The sequence below is a fragment of the Ictidomys tridecemlineatus genome, chromosome 4, assembly GCF_052094955.1.
Source record: "Ictidomys tridecemlineatus isolate mIctTri1 chromosome 4, mIctTri1.hap1, whole genome shotgun sequence".
NCBI lineage: Eukaryota > Metazoa > Chordata > Mammalia > Rodentia > Sciuridae > Ictidomys > Ictidomys tridecemlineatus.
The window spans coordinates 45902676-45922457 of NC_135480.1; the positions used below are offsets into that span (position 1 = coordinate 45902676).

Consider the following 19782-nt stretch of genomic DNA (forward strand, 5'->3'; position numbering starts at 1 on the left):
CTCTGCAGACTGTAGTACTCCTCAGGGAACAGTTTGGGCCTGTTTTCAGATGTGTGGAGCTGTATGCATGGATTGCTGTGACCCTCCCTTAATCTGGTCTAGCTGGGTTATTGTGAGGATGGACATAGAAAAATCACAATGGAATCCCTTTAAGTGATTGAGAGACATAGCTGGGCAACAAACCAGGGAAGGCCTTTTATTTGGTAACTAAGATACCTTCCCACTCCCACCTTGGAATGACCAGGTGTCAATTATTTTTTTTTCCCCCTCCCCTTTCAACTTTGTGTCTTATTGAAAATAGAAAGCTACTGCCCCAGGCAGGGGAGTGAAGCTGCTCTTCTTGGTGCTGGGGAAGGTGAGCCCTACCCAGGCAGTGAGTATAAGATGACCCACTGCTGAGAGAGGTTAGAAAATTGGCAGGGGTGGTATCATATGGGGGTCCTCATTTTCCAAGGTAAGGCATTTGAATTTTATTTGAAAAAACAATGGGAAATCACTGGAAGTCTTTAAGCAGGTAAGTGATGTGATCTGATTAATATTTTTCAAAGAAAATAAGAGTCTAGGAGGAAGCTATTGCAATAGTCCAGGTTGGTAATGATGGAAATAGAAATAAACAGATTTGAGGTATTTTTGAAGATGGAAATCATGAAGTTTGTCAATGCATTGGATGTGCAGGTTGAAGGGAAAAGAGGAATGAGGATGATCCTTAGATTTTGACTTGAGTAAGTAGTTGCTGAAACGAGAACGGCTAAGCAAAGAATAGGTTTGGAGAAAATCAGGATTTCCCTTTTGGAATGTCAGTGGAGAGGACTGCAGGTGGAACTGGACTTGGTGTTCAGGTTTATAGGTAGATGTGGTGCCTTGAGCCAGGTGTATGCACAGCCCAGGGAAGTGAGCTTGTGAGTACTGTATATGTGGCATGTCCAGGAGAAAATGACCAGTAGGTTATAAGGAATGTGAGTATAGTCAGTAGAGAGATTAGTGGTCATTGCTCTGGAGGTGATAACTGATGGCTCTGGCAGTAGTTACTTACCCAAGGTAGAATGCTTAGAGCCATGATTCTTAATCCTGGCCTTACAATTTGATCATGAGCTTTAATTGATCTGGGGTAAAGTCAAGGCATTGTATGTTTTAAGAGCTTTCCTGGTGATCCCACCAGTATATGGCCACAGTTAAGAAACTGTTGCTTGGCTAAACAAGCCTAACTTGAGAGGTTCAACACTGATGGAGGCCTCATTTCCATGCCCAGAAATCTGCTTTCATTGGCCTGGGTTACAGCCTGAGCATCAGGATTTTTAAAAAGCACATGCTTTCCTATTCTTCCTCCGTCGATAATTCTCACATGCAGACAGGGATGATAATTCCTAGCTCAGAGTGAGCTATAGCAGAGAGCCAAAGACAGAACCCTGGGAATCCCCAGGCCAACGCCTAGGCAAAAACAGTCTCCTTAAAGGGAACTGAGAGCTGGGTGTGGTGGCGCACATATGTAATCCCAGCTGCTTGGAAGACCGAGGCAGAAGGATTGTGAATTCAAAGCCAGCCTCAACAAAAGTGAGAAATTAAGCAACTCAGCAAGAACCTGTCTCTAAATATACAAAAAAAGGGCTGGACATGTGGCTCAGGTGTAGGCCAGAGAAGTGAGTTTGATGGGGAGTGGTCAAATGCTCCTGAGTTCAATCCCTGGTCCCCCCGCCCAAAGAAAAAAGAATGAAGCAGGAGATGAAGGAGGATAACTGGAGTGTTCTGTGGAGACAGTGTCCATAGGAAGGAGTTTGGTCAGCAGTGCAGGGTGCTGTGAATGAGGACTTCTCCCTAGCTGTGGTACCTTCCAAGGTGGGTGCCCCTAAAGAAAAGTCTGGAACTTCAGGGTCTCTATTGGTCTTTTGCTCATGACTACAGGTTTTTTTTTCCTATGAGTTTCTGGGTGGTCTTTAAATGGACAGAGCTGTATTGCTGTCCTTAATAGAGAATTTCAAAGGTAGGTCAGGAAACAAAGTCATAGGAGGGGAAGAAGCCAATGAGATGACACTGAGAACTCTTTTGTGGTGAAAGGACTTTCAAAAAAGGGGTGACTGGCAATTTAAAGTTGTTAATTGTGAAATGTCACAGCATAACTATTTCTGGCAATTCACAAGCTCTGCTACAAATGACCTGTATTAGGGAACAGGGGTAAGCATCAGGAAGCTGAAGGATAAGTCGATAAGGAGAGGAGAGGTGGCTGGGAAGGTCACTGGACTTTCTTAGAATGTGAAGTTGGCATTTGAGCCATTCTTATCTAAGGAGCAGGGGACATTAGGTCTGTGGAGAACATTGTTCATAGGCTTTGGAGATTGTTGACATACAAAGGAATTTCAGTCTAGCAGTGGAAGCAGATCTCAATGGGCTGAAAAGAGAATAAGAGTAATCGAAGACGGAGTACAGGGAAGAAAGTGCTGTCAATCTCTGAGTCTGCTTAGATCACTGATATTTCACTTGTTTCTTGAAAGGTCTATATCTTGCATTCCCAGATATTTTTTTTTCTTAAAGATATATTTATAATTTCTAACATTATGTGATAAATAGATCTGGCCGCTTAATAAGGAACCTCCACCATTTTCTACTGGAAAATATAGAAGATGGATATCTCTGCTTTGTGTATAATTAAGACTGTGCTAATCTCATTATCATTAGACTGAGCACGTTAAGGTATTTGGATTGCATTGTGATCCTGTATTCATGACTTTAGACCACACAGGGAATTATTCCTAACTGTTCTTTTGGTACTTGGAGATATATATTATATTTCACATCATTAAACTGCTTTACAATATGGTTTATAGGAATCAGACTGTCATAGCTTAGTGTATTAGTACATTCTAAGAGCTTGTTTTGAAATTCTAGCCTTATACCCCCTCCCCCACTGCATAGTTTAAAGTAAAGCATCCTTGTAAAATAAAAAGGCAGAGATGGAGACTGGGAAGGGGACTCAAACACTGCTATAAGGAACAGTAGGAAGTCCTGCATGATTGATGTGGAAGGAATTTCTGCTGCATAAATAATTGGTTACAAAAAATGGTTTCACACTTTGAAATATTTCACACACATTTGTTGTGGGTTTATTGGAATATCCTGCTTAGTGCCTTTTGGGATGGGGAGACCCCATAGCTACAGATCAGGGTATGAGGACAAAAGACTTTGAATCTCATTTTGGGGGGGTAAGACTGGGGTGGGGGCCAGCAAATAGATCTGCTGTCAGGGCAGAGCTGCTTTGGGAGCTCCCACCTCTTCCTGGGGGTCTTTATCTCATCTTCTGGCTATCTCCCATGTCTTTTACTCTGGTAAAGTCAGAGCCTACCATTGTACTTATATCTTGGGGTCACCCTCAAGTGGTAGACATTATGTAAATGGAGGGTACAGGCTGTAGGATGAGCTCAGGGCCTGGGGCGCTGCCCAGTAGGGGTCTCTGATTATCCAGGTACAGCAGACAGGCTCCCAGAGTGGGCTTCTGAGCAGATCACATGCAAGAGGACAGGTCTGGTCTGGGGAACTTCCTGGTGTAGGGGCTAAGACCTTCCAGATGCTATAGGAAGGCACAGAGTGTGAGCTGCAGAACCAGACTAGAAGGGTTGAGGGTGGGAGTACAGCTGAGACATGCTTTGCGTGCTTAACGTTTTCTTTAGGCAGAATGAACAATGGCTGCTAAAGTCTTGCTCTTCCCAGGGGAAGCCCTCAGCCTGGTTTTTGCCCCCACCACCACCTCCGTCAGATGCAGGCAGGTGCTGCCTACCTCAGAGAAAACATTCCTATCTAAATTTGAGAAATCAAAAGCTAACCCTGCCACCTAGTGGCAAGCAAACACACTTGGTGCACAGGTCAGGTCTGGGTTGAAGATATCTTAAAATATCCTTCTGCAACCTGCAAAGTAACCATTAAAGGGGATTTAAAAAAAAACTATTTGAATGATATGTATTGCTAATCCTCACAACAATCTATTAAGTGGTTCTTATTATCCCCTTTTTATACTGAGGAAAATGAGATTCAGAGGACAGAAATGACATTGCCTGAGTTCAGGTAACTAGAAATGATTAAATGAACTGAGGTTAAGACAATTAGAAGAGCACTTCTCAAACTTCAGGGAGAGTCAGAATCACCCTGGCGGGGGGGGGGGGGGCTGTTAAAAGAGATGACCAGCCTCTGCCCCAGAGCTCCTGATTTGTAGGTCTGTGGTGGAACTGATAACCTGCACTTTAAAATTTTATTTTTAATTAAAAAGTCATAATTATATAATATATATATATATGTTAGATACATGTAATATTTTATATATGTATATTGTAGAATGGTTAAATTAAGTAAATTAATATGTCACCTCATCTATTATTTTTTAGTGTTGAAAATACTTTGAGCTTTGAACAATTTTGAAATGTGCTATAGTCACCACATTATTCCACAGAACTCTAATTTTTGTTCTTCCTGTCTAACTGAAATTTTGTCCCCTTTGACCAACATCTCCCTCTCACTATCCTCCTATTTCCAATCTCTAGAAACCACAGTTCTGCTGTTTGCTTCTTTGACTTCCACATTTTAATATTTTACATATAAGTTAGATCATACAGAATCTATCATTCTTTTCCTGATTTATTTCACTAACATACATTTTTAACAAGTACCCACATGGTGCTGATGCTGCTGGTCTGTGGACCACACTTTGAGTAGCATTGGCATAGAACTGTGTCTGGCACATGGTGGTACTATATCAAAGTCTGTTAGATAAAATTGATAAAAACAGGATCGGGTATTGAACTCAGGCATGACTCCAAACCTGATCTCTTTTTACAATCATACTTACAGGTTAGACTTTAAGGCTTAATAAAGCTCCATAATTTGTCCCTTACTGAGTTTTTCATCCTTCTTAGAAAATAAGATGACTAAGTTCTTAGTGGTTTTCAAAGTCATATCCAGATCTTGAAGCACTTATTGAAGGACTAGTTATATGTGTCAGGAGTTCCCCCAGACTGTGGAATATACCACAGGGTATGAGACACAGTTCTTTTCCTTCAAGAATTTTCATCTTGGCTGGGGAAGATACTTCTTGCATGTATGAAAAGGTCACATCCACAAAGGACCTTGGAAACAGTATAGACAGTGTGATAACGAAGTTAAACAAAGGAGGAATGTTGAAGGCTACAGCATTGTGAAGGCCCCCATCAGAAAGGCATGGGCCACTGTCCTGGAGAATAAGCTTTGAGTAAATAGTAGGAGGAGAACCTATACAGATTGGGGAGGGAAGAAGAGTGTTATGAGAATAAAGAGGGGGGAAGGTGGTGCACACTGGTGGAAGATCTTGTCAGAGAATGCCATATTCCTTTAGGTTCTCATTTACTCATCAGAATAGCTGTATGAGGCAGGTAATGCTGTCTCACACTATAGGTAGTGAGACTAAGACCTAGCAGTCAGAAAGACACCTAGAGTTGCATAGCCAGTGAATGGAAGTGCTTGGCTACTACCTGCTTTTTTCCCTGTGAGAAGTTGATCGGGTGTGGACAGCAGTGGGCTGGGACCAGGGTGAAGCTCATTTTCAGGCTCCAGCAGGTGTGGGGCTGTGCCTGACAGAGAGTGCCTCCTTAAGGTTTGAGCCCTAGGCATCTGGCTTGCCCCAGCTGAGTCCTAGCCCTGGTAGGAGGAGGAGAAAGAAAACACTAGGGCTGCAGGATGCATTGAGGCCAGGTGCAGGAATTTAGATTTGATTTCATAAATCTATGGGGAAGTTTGGAGTATGGGAGTGATTGGATCAGAGCAGGTGACTGTTCAGGTTAGGAATGATTTAGGAAGGTCGTCCAGTAATCTGGGTGAGATCATTAATCAGTATCTAGACTAGAATAGTAGGAAAAGGGAGGAACTATGGTAGCCACTTCCTTTAAGAGTCTCCAGAACTTGGTCCTAGGATCCCAGGCAGAGGGAAAGTCTCAGGAACCCAGATGTACAAAAAGCCTTTTCTAGACATGAGCACACCCATGTGTGCTGCTGGCAAGAGGGACAGAAGGATTAGGCCACTCAATCACACTACACTGGAAGACAGGAACATGGGGCAGATGGTAGGGAGCTGGCAGACAAAACTACTTTTGGAGTCTTCTACAAAAGTAGTTGGAGCCTGGAGTCCTGGGTGTCTGCTTTATCATTATTTTGGGTTCTTATAGGACTCCCCAACATGCCTGGTTTTGTGGATATACTGAACTCTGTTTCCTTGCTTGGTGGCCTGACCTGTCCTTCCCTTTCTCCTCAGCCTTCCCTCAGACCAGACACTTCCTCGCCAGGGTCCTAGCCAACCACTGTCCTTCCCAGAAAACTATCAGACTCTGCCCAAGAGTGCCCGACACCCCTCAGGGGGCTCTTCACCCCCTCCCCGGAACCTGCCAAGTGACTACAAATACGCACAAGATCGAGCCAGTCACCTGAAGATGTCCAGTGAGGAACGCCGGGCACACCGGGATGGCACCGTGTGGCAGCTGTATGAGTGGCAGCAGCGCCAGCAGTTCCGGCATGGTAGCCCCACAGCACCCATCTGTGCTGGCTCCCTGGAGTTCTCTGACCAGGGCCGGAGCAGGAGCATGCTGGAAGTGCCCCGCTCCATCTCTGTGCCTCCATCTCCCTCTGATATCCCTCCCCCCGGACCTCCAAGGGTCTTCCCACCTCGGCGGCCACACACGCCAGCAGAAAGGGTTACTGTGAAGCCACCGGACCAGAGGAGGAGTGTGGACATCTCACTAGGGGCTTCTCCCAAAAAAACACGCGGCCATACCATCAAGGTGAGGCTTGAAAACCTCTGTCATGTGCCTGGGGTCTGGCCTTTGGGTGTCAAGAACCTCACCTGGCTTGAGTACAGATTTGAGCTAGTGGAACTAATAACAGCTAACTTTATGCAGTACTTTTGGAAGCAAGTGTAGTTCTAGAAGTTTTATTTTAATTCTTACCAAAACCCTTTGAAGTAGGTGCTGTGATGGGTCCATTCCACAGATGAGAACTCAGAGACATTGAAGAGAAAATAACTTGCACAGGTCACACAGTCTGCTGCTCAGGAAAAGATGTCTGTGCTCAATCAGTTCAGTTATTTACAGCCCAACATAACTTTTAACTCTCCAAGGGGCTTTCACAGTTTTCTGTGCTGTACCCTTTGAGGAAGATATGTATTCCTATTTTACAGTCAGGAATCTGGAACTCAAAGAGGTGAAGTGGCATGTGGTAGGCTGACCTGGGAGAGAGTGCCCAAGGCCTTCTTTCCTTGCCTCACTGTGACTTTTTGATTCCCCACCTGCAGAACTCTTCTCATGTGGACCGACGCTCCATGCCCTCAATGGGTTACATGACCCACACTGTCAGTGCTCCCAGTTTACATGGAAAATCGGTAAGCAACCCCTCATCTCCTCCTCCAGATGTATGATAGAATACAGCCTGTGAGGACTTATCTACTGGGGGTTTTCCTCCTCCCTGGGTCATGCAGTCTATCAGGCAGCTTTAACCCCTGTTTAGAGATGAAGAAACTCGGGCTCAAAGGAAACCGGTGACTTGCTTGGCATCATGCAGCTGGCCCTTCAAAGACGAACTTAAGGGGAAGTCCAAGGGAATGCTGGACTCGGCTTCTCTTTTGAATAGAATTTTGTCAAAAGCATATTCCTGCCACTTGCTCTCTCCTAGTAGCTTCTCTCCTTTTTTCCCTGGTCTTTACAATGATTAATTAACTCTTCCTTCAAAGTTTGAGTCTGGGGGCTGGGAGTGTAGCTTAGTAGTAGAATGGTTGCCAACGTGCAGGAAGTCCTGGGTTCAATTCCCAGCACCACAAAAAACAAAAAGTTTTTTTTTTTTTTTTTTAAACCAACTTCAAGTCTGGGTGAGGTTGCACTGTTGGTTGCAGCTTTCCTGAGAAAACAACTTCCTGTAGCTCTTTGCTACCACTGCCTTTATTTGTCCTAATGACAAAATTAATGCAATCATTACCTAGTGGTGTAGCATCAGTGCTATCCCGGCACCGGGGCGAAGAGTGTAATTAAAGTGGCGTGCCCCTGCGGTGGCTAATTTCTTCCTGATGTGTCTACACACCTGCAGCTGGAGGAGCTCTCACTGCTTCTCACCCGGTTGCGGCGTCACCAGGCCAAGTTGGCCAGTGTGCGAGATTTCGCTGTTGGCCAGTTACTGCAGCGCTACCTGACCTTTCCCACCTGCCAGGTCAGCGCTGGTGGCTTCTCCCAGGGCCGGGGTGTGACATGCTGGCCCATGATCCCCTGTGCTGTGCTCTGGTCTGTCTTTTCTGTCTGGCTCTCTCCCTTATTCCCTGCCTGTTTGCTTCTGGGTGCCACCACCAGATGCTGCACCAGTGGTGGAGCCTGCCCTCTGGCATTGGGGAGGGGTCTGCATGTCATGTGAGAAACCTGAAGCGTGGCTTCGCAAGCCGTACATAGTGACTGTGAAGCTGGTGTGTGGTTGTGTCTGAAGGGCTATGCCAGCTGTCAGCCTTGTTGCCACTTTGGGCACTCCTTGGGATGCTGAAAGACACATGAGGGTCAGCCTGGAGGGAGAATACAGGGGCCTTCTCTTTTCTGGACAATGCCCTGCTGACTTGCAAAGCATCTCACATTTCATCCTGTTGAGCTTTGCAGTACCATGGGAGAGCTTAGGTGGGATGAAATTTTTATCACACACACACAAAGCAAGTAGATCCAGAAGGGGAGGGGACTTATCCAGGATTCCTTGCAAAACCTATCTGTTGCAGTGTTCTAAACAGTGTCCAGGACATTAGGCTTTGCAGTCAGTCTCTTTGAGGACTGGCCAGAGAGTTGCTCTCCCAAGCATCTTGAGCAGCTCGAAGAAACAGATTCCTCCCCTGAGTTGTCCTCAAGTAGGGATAGGTTCAGCCTCTTGAGTAGAAGTAGATGGGATAGATGAGGGTGATGGAACTGTCACCTTCCTTCCCTGTCCTGTTTTAGCAAGAACTAAGAGACTCAGGAATATATTTAGAAAAATGAATGTAAGAGCTTTGTGGTGGTACATTCCTGTAACCCCAACTGCTTGAGAGGCTAAGGCAGGAGGATGGCAAGTTCAAGGACAGACTGGGCAACTTAAGGAGACCCTGTCCAAAATAAAATTTTAAAGAAGGTCTGGGGACATAACTCAGTGGTACAGCACTTGCCTAGCATACATAAGGCTCTGGACTCAATCCCCAGTACTGAAGGGGAAAAAAAAAAAGGAAAAGAAAATGAAAAACGATTGTAAAGGGACATATACAAAAACCATAAATTGTGGTTTGGGTGATTTTTAATAACATTCTCCAGCTCTGTCTTTTCTACTCCTGTGGAAAGTAGTAGGGACTAGGCTGATTGGCAAAGTAGGAATGGAAAAGGGGCAATGTAAAGACATAAATAAGACCTTGCAAGCCACAAGCTTCCTAGACAGTGGTCCTTCAGTTCTTCCCATGTTTAAAAGCACCACCTGAACTTCTAATGTGATTGTTTCATGTCAGAGCTGTGCATGATCCCACCTTCCACAGCCCTGGCTTGTTTAACTGGGAGACCCTCTCTTAGTTTCTAAAAATGTGGCACCTGGACCATTCTTAAGCTCTCTCAGCCTCTTAGTCTCACTGTTGGTTTCACAAGAGAGCATGAGTTCTAAGGAATCAAAGAAGCTTTTGCTTATTTTCACTGTTTCTGGTAATTACACCAAAGAGCTCAACAGATAATAGGAGATGCCACAAGCAGATAGGTCTGATCCTGGGACTTCTTCCTCTAACTCTTGACATGGCCACATTGGCTTCATGCTGAGTAAAAAGAGCAAGACTTCAGGAAACTTCCACTGGCTGCCAATGCTTATTATTCTGGAAACCACCATCATATTGGGACCTCCTGAATTACCCAAGTCATCTTCCTGACTCTTCTAGGAATTCATTCATGCCAGTCAGAGTCATTTTACTTCATGCATGTAAAGTGGCCCAGTCCAAAGGTTTGATGACTAGGGTTGGAACGCAGTGGTAGAGTGCTTTCCTAGCACATGTGAGGCACTGGGTTCATTCCTCAGCACCACATCAAAATAAATGAATTAAATAAAGGTATTGTATCCATCTACAGCTAAAAAAAAAAAAAAAGAATCGAAACTGATGTAACCCTAGTTCAGGTATAGCATGTGCTCTTCCAGGTAGACTCCCCCTCATTCTGCCCAGCATCTGCTTCAACTGCTCTGCTGCCCTAGTCCTCTGGTAGGAGCCTTTCTACCAGAATGTTATGCTGCAGAGTGGGATTGGGGGGGGGGGCAAGCTGGCTTTGCCCACAGTGACCTGCAGTCTCCACTGTGCCAAAAGAGCTCTGTGAGCTATATAGCAAGACCTTTGTGCTTCCTCCGTGGCCCTGGATGTGTTGGTCTGCCGTGGCCTCTTGTTTCCAAAGCTGTGTAATGTAAATGATTCACTTGTGAAGCCCCTAGTTATGAAAAGTCTTGGTGTTCATACTGTTTGGTTTTCTTTTTTCCCTCCCTGTGTTTCCTGTGAAGGCTGATGATACCTACCTCCAGCTGAAGAAAGACTTGGAGTACCTGGATCTAAAGGTAAGTGGCATCAGGGATCCTGCCTTCCTCTGACACTCACCTTTCTGACAGTGTCACTTCCTTGGAGCTGAGCGCAAAGCCAAAGGCCATGTAGTCTTATCAAATCTGGATCCCAAATGAAGAAATCTCTATGAATCAGAAAAAATTCATTTCTTACAGCCTCAAACTCTGGCTCTCCACAGTTTTTTTTTTTTTTTTTTTTTTTATTCTGCTATAAGGGATCTGGCTTACATAATGAGGGCCCAAGATCTTGATCTTTTCTCCCCTTGGTCAGAACCAAAGTTCCCCCTAAAATAACCATTCACTTTTTTTAGAGCCTCTGGTAGGGGCAGGGGTTTGTGTTTGGTCCTGGGGTGCCACTGATATGTATTTTAGCCACAAGTGGCTTGGTGCATTATTTGGTTTTGTTGCTATGGAGCAAGTTGCACATGGAATTATGTGATTTCAGGGCTTACCAATAACCACCCCACCCCCACCCCCACCCCCACCCCCTGTAGGTGGTAAAGCTCCAGGCATTGACTCAGCCTGCACAGCACAGAGAACTGGTGAAGGCTCCTGAAAGAGAGCTGCTTTTGTTTCTCCCCACAGCTCTCTGAAAGCCCCCACTGTGAGCAGCACTCCTTAGGCCTGAGCCATGAAAAGACCGAAGGAATGTGACCTTTAATCAACCAAGGGTGGGTGAGGAGCTTGTGAGACACCCAGGCAACTGCCATGGGGCTGTGCCTCCCATGGTCCCCAAGCGTACCTGGCTTGAGATGTTTTAACATGGGGGTCTCCATCCAGCCTTGCAGAGCAGGGGCATGAATGGTAGGCCCCAAGAAGGCAAATAGGGGTGGGGTCTCATGCTTAAGTACCATTAGGACCTTTCTGATCTCAAATTTTTAAACCGTCTGGGAAAAGAAAATAATCTCCAAATAACAGACTTTTGTACAATGACTGTATAAAGATCTGTTTGGATCCCTTCTCAGCTGAAGTTGTGAAAAGTACTGTGGACTTATAGGAAGACTTTTTGGAGAAGGTGGCAGATGTGTGGAACATTGAAGAGCCAGGGGTTGGAGTTGGTTGAGATTAAAGGAAAGGGAACAACAGGAGCCAAGGGGACCCCAAATATAGTGAAGTTGCAAGGGCCATGAAGTGGAGGCCAAGGCAGGGTCCTAGTTTTATCCTGGTCCTTAAGAAGGAAGGTTAGCACAAAGTCAAACCTGGTTGAGGTCATGAGGAAAAGTAGGAGATTACTCTCCAGATCACGACATCTTCCTTCCTTCCTTCCTTCCTTCCTTCCTTCCTTCCTTCCTTCCTTCCTTCCTTCCTTCCTTCCTTCCTTCCTTCCTTCCTCCTCCTCTCCTCCCTCTCTCCCTCCCTCTCTCCCTCCCTCTCTCCCTTCTTTCCTTTCTTTCTTTCTTTCTTTTTTTTTTTTTTGCTGTGATAGGGATTGAACCACAGGGTCTTGAGCATACTTGGTAAGCTTTTTACCACTGAGCTACACAACCAGCCTCCAAGATCAGGACATCTTTTCAGCTTACATGACAATCAGATCACACAGAGCTTAAGGGACTTAAATAAGGTTGTACCTCAGGATTCAGAGTGCTCAAATGTGACTGTGTGGTCTGAATGTGGCAGACCAGCTCATCATCCTGCATTGTTAGGAAGGCAGGGTCCTTCTCATGAGGTCCATGGAGAGAGGTTCACCAGCCCCCATATCCCTCTGCTCTGTTCAGTACCATATCCCCATTCCTTGGTCTCTCTGATAACCAATTATAGCCACCTGCTAGATTCTTCTTGCCCCTACCCTGTGACCAAGGAGTCAGTCCAGAAGTACCTATGGAGTCTCTACAACGGACTGGGCATGTGGGAGAGTCTTGGCTCAGCAGCTGCACAGGCATACACAAAACTGCGCCTGGTGCACAGTGCAACTCCAAACAGTGCCTGAGCAATGGCTATAGGAATTACCTGTCTCCTAATTCCTGTTTGAATGTAATAGCAGACACTCAGAGGTGGTCCTGGAGTGAAGCTACACCTCGAGTTTGTTTTATTCAGCTTCATAAAATTTGAGCTATGAGAGATTAGAGAAGGAGAAATTGAGGCGTGGGATAACACAGCAGAACTAGGAGTACCTGTGTGTCCTGACTCCAAAAAAAAGCTTAATAACAGTAGAGGGTGTTTTGTGTGCCAGTTACTGCGTTTGACTTCAATTGAATTATTTAAACCTCACAGTAGCCCTATATGAGAGGTAGTGGTATCATCTTTTAAATGACTGAGGCTCAGAGGTGGTAAATGACTTTTCCAGAGCTCCACAGCAGTTATGGGGAGGGGCAGATGGTATTTGGGTATAGCTCTCTCAAACCTGTACTTTTAATCTCCACACCACCTGGCCTCTCTTAAAGATTGCTTCTACTACTGTGTTTCTACAGTAGAGTAGACTGGGCTCACCAGCAACACTTGTGAGGAGAAGTCCTGGCCTTTGCACTGTGTGTATGTATCATCAGTCTGCTGTGACTGCCAGAAAGGCTACCCCCGCCTGAATGTCCCACTTCAGGATCCAGACAAAGGGAAGACTGAATCAGGGGAGAAGGGTTTAGAGCCTGAAGAACTATTGCTAGGTATTTTAAGTGGGATGCTTTTGGTTTCAAGTGTTCAAAACCCAACCAATCTGCTAAGTCACAGGGGAATATACCACCAGGACCATGGTGTGTGCCTGTAATACCAGTGGCTTGGAAGGCTGAAGCAGGAGGATCACAAGGCTGATCTGGGCAACTTAGCAAGATCCTTTCTCCAGGAAAAAAAAAATCAAAAGGGTTAGAGATTTGGTTTAGTAATAGAGTGCCCTGGGTTCTATCCCCAGTATCACAAAACAACAACAAAAAAGGAACATACCAATTCCTATATCCAGAAGCAATGTTCCAGGGGCTCTTTGAAGACACTCTATACTATTGTGTGCTTAGAGAGTGTTTACTTCTCAGCATTTTACTTGGTTGTGCCAGGGTGAACAGGACTCCACATTGATCAGACAGCTGTCCCTGCCTGGCCCAGGGTTTGGGGACTTAATGTCCACTTATGTCGTTTAATCCTCTCACTAACCTTGAGCCATAGAAACTAATATCTCTATCTTACTAACCAGGAACCCACGTCTCAGAGAAGTTAAGTAATTTCTGCAAAGCTACATGGCTGGAAATGACTTCACCCCTGCATTCTTTTTTTCATATACAATATACTTTGCCACCCCAGAGTTGTCTTCTTTGACTTGTATTTCTGGCATGTAAGTTCTGCTATTCAGAACCTTCTACCCTAACTGGCTTAAAAGAGTGGGTGGTGTGGGGGACCCATAGTTATTGACAGCTTGAATTGGTTTATTTTCAATTTATTTTTAGTTTGTTATTTATTTATTTGAGGGGTCTCAATATATTGCCCAGGCTGGTCTATAACTTCTGGACTTAAGTGATCTTCTTGCCTCAGCCTCCAGGGTAGCTGGAACTATAGGTGTACTCTACTGCACAGGCTGTGAGTTGTTTTGATGTGTCTATGAAGGACAACCAGGAAGGTGAGGTGGAGGAGGGTGTCTGTGGCTGCTCAGAGGAGGTGCCTTTGCAGATCAGAAAGTTGTGGTCAACTTCAGAGGGGCTCATGTCTTTGGTGAGGAACATGCCACCAATGACTTCATTCTATTAGACTCTGGACTCTTTCTGTTTGAGTCTAAAATCAGTGCTTCTGTGTTCAGGGTCTGGTTCCAAAGTCAGCTTCTGAGGCAGAGTTTTTTAAGTTATTATCTGGGACATCATCTACTTCCTGAACACCTGGAAGCTTGATTTTAAAATGCAGATCTAAGCCTGCTTTAGTAGAGTGCTCTTATCACAGCTGCTGGGGAGGCTGAGGCAGTAAAATTGCTTGAACCCAGGAGTTTGAGGCCAGCCTGGACAATATAGTGAAACCTCATCTCTTTAAAATAAAAAAAGAAAGATAAAGAAAAAACCCAAAAACAGATCTGAAGGGAAGGGCTTTATTGATTTAGAGCCTCTGGTACCAGAATTAAGTAATCAAGTTTTGATGTATTCTTGGGCTCACTGAAGTTTGAGTTTTGTTGTTCTAGAGCAGAGATTATTAATCCTGGCCATGAACTGAAACTACCAGGAAGGTGTTTTATTATTGTTGTTTTGTTCGGGTACCGGAGATTAAACCCAGGGACACTTAACCACTGAGCCACATCCCTAGCCCTTTTAAAAAAATTTTTATTTAGAGACAGGGTCTCACTAAGTTGCTTAGGGCCTTGCTGCATTGCTGAGGCTGGATTTGAACAAGTGATCCTTCCACTTCAACCTCCTTAGCTGCTGGGATTTACAGGCATGTGCCACCACATCCAGTTGCCAGGGAGCATTAAATGAATATAGATGTTTGAGTTCTACTCCTTAGAAACTGTGTTTTAATACTCAGGTATTACTCTTTGAAAAAAGCAAAAAGAATAAAAGAAAATCCCTTAGGTGTTTGTTATATGCAGCTAGGGTTGAAAGATCTTCAGACCAACAGCAATACCCAGGAATTTGTTAGGAATGCAAAAATCTTAGGTCCCATCCTAGACCTGCTCAGTGAGAACCTCCAGGGTGGGTCCCAGCAAATGTGTTTGTTTACAAGCCCTCTAGGTGATTCTGAGGCATTGTAAAGGTTAAGAATTATTGATTTGGAGCGTTAGTTCTCAGTCTTGACTGCACATTAGAATCACCAAGGAGAGCTGTTGTCATTTATCCTAACTGGAGGCCTAATGCTGGGTTCACAAAATCTGACTATTCCAATAACTTAAGAAAACGGCAAAGAAAGCATGCAAAAACACACAGAAGTACCTTTTCAAAATCCATGACGACTCTCTGACCTTAAGGGTTGGAGGAAAGAGCGAGCCACTAGAATTCTTTATTCTTATTTAGCGGGCACACAAGGGGAAGTTCCATGGAACATTCTATCCCCAAAATGGCAAAGGGGTAAGATTACAAAGGAACAGGTGAGTGTGACTCAACCCCACCCGGTGACACTCCTGGAGCCACACCTCGTTACCCGAGTGGAGGTAAAGCCCAAGTTATTGCTGGGCACAATAATTGTTCAGTATCTCTTGCTCAGGACTAAAGGGCATGTATTTCCAGAGCAGCTCCTGACAGAGGGCTTTGAAGAATCCCTATGCTGGACTGAGGGTGTAGCTCAGGGATAGAGTATTCACCTCATACACATGAGGTACTGGGTTCAATTTCCAGCATTGGAGAGAAAAAACCCAAAAAAACCCTAGTGCTCACTCAGGTTCCATTCCAGACCAATTACCTCAGGATCTCCTGAGGTAGGACTCAGAGATCAGTATTTTTAAAAGTTCCCCAGGTGATTCCAGTCTTCAACCAAGGTTGAAAAATCCACTTTCCTAGAGGAAGAGAACAGTGTTTCCTAAAAGGAGCTATAAGTATTTTGAACCTTTGGTGTAAGACATCATCATTTAGGTGCATCCTAAGGGTGGAGATGAAAAGTCCGAAGGGACTTAAGTTGGAAAACGTTGGGCAGCAGTGAGGTTAATGCATTGGCACAACTCTAAACACAGATTTGATATCTTAGAGAATATGCTGAGGGAGGCAAGGAAGAAACAAAATTCTCCTTTGTCTTCTGTGGCAGAACCAGGAAGGATGTGGGCTCTGAAGCAGTCCTGTCACATAAACAGCCTGTACAAGATCCCTTTGGCCAGGGCTTTAGTGTGCTCCATTTCACAGAGGAGTCTAGAAAGGTCCCACAGCTGGGAATAAGCATCACCAAGATTCATTTTAATTGCGCTACGCACGTCCTCCTTAAGGTTCCCCTTCTCCAGTTCCCCAGGTTCTGGCTGCTTCAAGTGTTGTCTGATGTCTTACCTGTTACGTTTTGTTGTATTTGCCTTTTTGTTTGGAACAGATTAAAAATAATGAACCTTTGATCAACGTGCTTTACAAAGTGCTGAAGAAGTCAGCACGGGGCTGTCGGCCCAGGAGAAGCGTAAGATGATCTGATCCGTGTCTCCGAGTGGGGCCATTCCATTGCTTCTAGCTCAGTGCCGGCTCCATCACTCGCTTAACCAGTTGCTCTTCTGATCGCCCCAGGCTTCCTGCAAGTCATTTTGGTTTATTTTCTTTAAATGAAGTTCTCTGCAGCATTGTGGCTGATGCACCAGGCTGAGCTGCTCATCTGTGGTGCTCTGTGACTCCCATCTTTTGTGCTTCCAGCGGGTGGGGAGCTTGCCTGGCTTGCCTCCAGCTTGTGTTGTGTTTCCATTCTCACTTGTCTGCCTCCATGGCGAGGGCTCATCTAGACAGGGTTGAGCATGAGTTTCTTGGGAGGGAACAGCAGTTACTGGTCCCTTGGAGGAGCCAGGGTATCCTCAAGAGTCCACCTTGGCCCTGGCCTCTTGAGGGCAGGTAGATATTTGGATAACAATCTGGGGCTGGACTAGAGTAAAACCAGCCACCCCAAACCCACTTTGACTGACACAGAATAACCACAGACTACACCATGGCCAACCTTCCAAGGGAGGCTGCAGGTTAGGGAGCAGGTGGCATGTCCAGCCATTCTGGGCCCTGAGAAGGTGTGTTGGGATGTGGTGGAAGAGAGGTAAGATGCCTGGTGGGGGGCTTTGGTTCCCCTCTTGTGCAAAGAGTCTTTCCAATGGATGAGCACCATGAATGTTTACTTTTTCTGGTGACAGATACTGGGGTTTTGCATTGTTGATGTCTAAATGGATTTAAACATTGCCATCACAAAGCATAATTTTAAAAGGAAACTTAGCTTTAATATATTACATATACATATAAAATTTTTTAGTAGCCTCCACTCTCTGAAATGGAACTAATTTCAGACACTTAAAGGGCCTCTGAGCTGTGTGAACAGGCATCATCAGGTAGCCCGTGCTCTGTAGCCTGTGGCCTTTACTCCATAGTAACAATCTACCTTATTTTGAAAAGTTCATGAACTCAATAAGTGAACATTTTCTGAATATTCTTAGTATACTGGGCCCTGGCTGTGCTTTGGAGATTCAGAGAAAATCATCCCAGTCTCCACAGTCACCCCTACTTAGGTTACCACATAGTGGGGAGAGTAGATGAGTAAGCAGAGCATTGTAATCTGATGTGCTGTGTACCACAGTCATGACGGACACAAGTGGGGTCAGGGGTGGGGTGAGACATCCTAAAGGGCACCAAGTCCAGTCAGAAGGGAGGGAAGAGATGTAAGTACTTTGCCTCTGTTGAGCTTTTAAGTTCTTTGAATCCCTAACTCACAGTATCTTATAAGTGGCACGTTAAAAAAGATGGAAATATATTTCTTAGAAAAGAGGGAGTGCTGATATCCCGAGAGAGAGAGAAAAAAAAGGTTGAATGTATATTCAGTATTCTAGGAAGGCATTGAAGGGCATGCTTTTAGAGAGCTTCCTATCAAAAAGTTTAATTTAGAAGATTCAGCTTTTTCAAAATGCCTTTTTTGTGTGTTTGTAGAATATCTCATTTCTTTCCTGATAGTGCTAGATAAATGAGGCATTGCTCAATTAGATTCTCTGCCTTGTTATTTAAGTACCAAAAAGATATCCTTGGTAAAAATCTTCAATGAAATATGGGAAAGAATTTTGCTGGAGGGAAAAATCCCCAAAGCATATCTCAATTTGAAAGTGATTTCTACCTAGGAAATGAGTGAGAGTCAGCCCCCTTGGAGAATAGACAAGTTCACTGTCCTCCACTTTGATGAAAGGGTTCTGAAGACCTCACCCACTTTCATCTGCATTTTCTCCTGGGTTCCCTGAGTTCAAAGCCCAAGTCCTGCCTAGGACATCCAGCAGTTTGTGGTTCACCAGGATTAATTCCATGCCCTTTCTTCTCGCCCATCTTAGGAGACACATGCTGTTTGTGGATTATTGTAGGTATCCATGTGTTCTATGACTATGTATGCATGTGTTTGCACATAATCTGCCAGTTCGGGGACTCAAATTTGGCTGAGTTCTTCTCTTTCCAGGAACTTACACTGACCTACATGTTTCCCTTTGATCTACATGGAAATGGTTAAGAATTGTTTAGTGCCTTCCATTGTGACAGGCCTTATGTTCAAGACTGTATTGCAAAAAATAAGACTGGTCTTGGCCCAGAACTGTGTGACCGAAGGGATCATGAGAGAGGGGCGGGGAGCAGTTCTGCAGTCCAGAATCAATTCTCAGCTCAAGGCAAGAAGTCTTTTGACCTTGGCCTTAACTTTTAGGATTTATTGGTCATTCTCAGTAGTAACATAGGACTCTTGGGCACACTTGAGCTTTAAGGATAGCTAATATATAGCTCCCAATTCACACTCACTTGCTGGATCTCCCAAGTGGAAAGGGGATAAAGCAAAGGCCCTCTCTCCAGCACCTGTCTGTGCATTCATGCTGGGACCCTCTGCACGGTGCATATACCACCTGTCTATGGTTAGTCCTGCCCTTAATTTCTCCTAGTCAGAACTGTAAAACATGTCAGAGAGATCATCTCCCATACATGAGGTTCATTAGGCCTTGCTATTCTGACCTTGTCTTGGCCATGAATGCATCTGTGAAAAAGCCACTCCCTGCACCCCTCTACAACTTTTGACAAGAAAGAAATTGGGAGGAAATGGAAGCTTGGGATATAAAGTTGGATTCAGCTTCTTGGGAGTCAGAAATGGGCAACATGCTGCACTCTTCAGGTTGAGTGAAGGATGGAAAATGTCAAACCTCTTTTACCCTTACATTTGGATGGCTTTGTTTTCCTTTCTTGAGAGGATGAGGAAGATTGTAACTTTTCTATGGACACTTCTGAAAAGAGACCTAATAGAGAAAATATATGGAGTATTTAAGAGTTTCATCTCCTGAGCACTGAGTCTAACTGCGGGTGTCAAAGCCTCTCCAAGGCTCAGGGCTGAAGACAGCATATAAAAGCTTTTTATTTTCTACAGACACTTCTGGAAAGAGAGGAAGGTTATAACTTATGCAAGTACAACCTAGCCTCAATTATTCAGGGATCAACTATCCAGGTTCCTTCTTCTTTGGGCAGGTCTTTTTCTCAATTAGTTTAGGGTGTGCTGGCCTTACTCACAAGTAAGGAGGCTGCTCAGACTTCCTTAAACTGAGGCTTGACAATGCTCAGGGAATTTGATCCTCCTCGCCTGTTGACTCCACTACTGTAGGCTGGAGGGTGATGGACTTCTATAACTTGTGTCTGTTTCAGTAACAAACCTCAA

At 44.8% G+C, this 19782-nt stretch overlaps 1 protein-coding gene across 15 annotated transcripts in view; it reads left to right on the forward strand.

The window, feature by feature from the left end:
* Plekha7 (pleckstrin homology domain containing A7) overlaps positions 1 to 19782 on the forward strand; it is a 209153-nt gene that overhangs the window by 163453 nt on the left and 25918 nt on the right. For 13 of the 15 annotated variants that reach the window (XR_013437740.1, XM_078046416.1, XM_078046410.1 and 10 more), the window contains 4 exons: positions 6263 to 6785; positions 7295 to 7381; positions 10510 to 10563; positions 16471 to 16551. Coding sequence is in view for 14 of the 15 variants with exons in the window: in XM_078046416.1 (XP_077902542.1) it covers positions 6263 to 6785; positions 7295 to 7381; positions 10510 to 10563; positions 16471 to 16551 (745 nt within the window). In the remaining variant the exon portion in view is untranslated. The remainder of the gene's footprint in view (positions 1 to 6262; positions 6786 to 7294; positions 7382 to 10509; positions 10564 to 16470; positions 16552 to 19782) is intronic. The other 2 variants (XM_078046412.1, XM_078046414.1) reach the window with 1 other exon arrangement.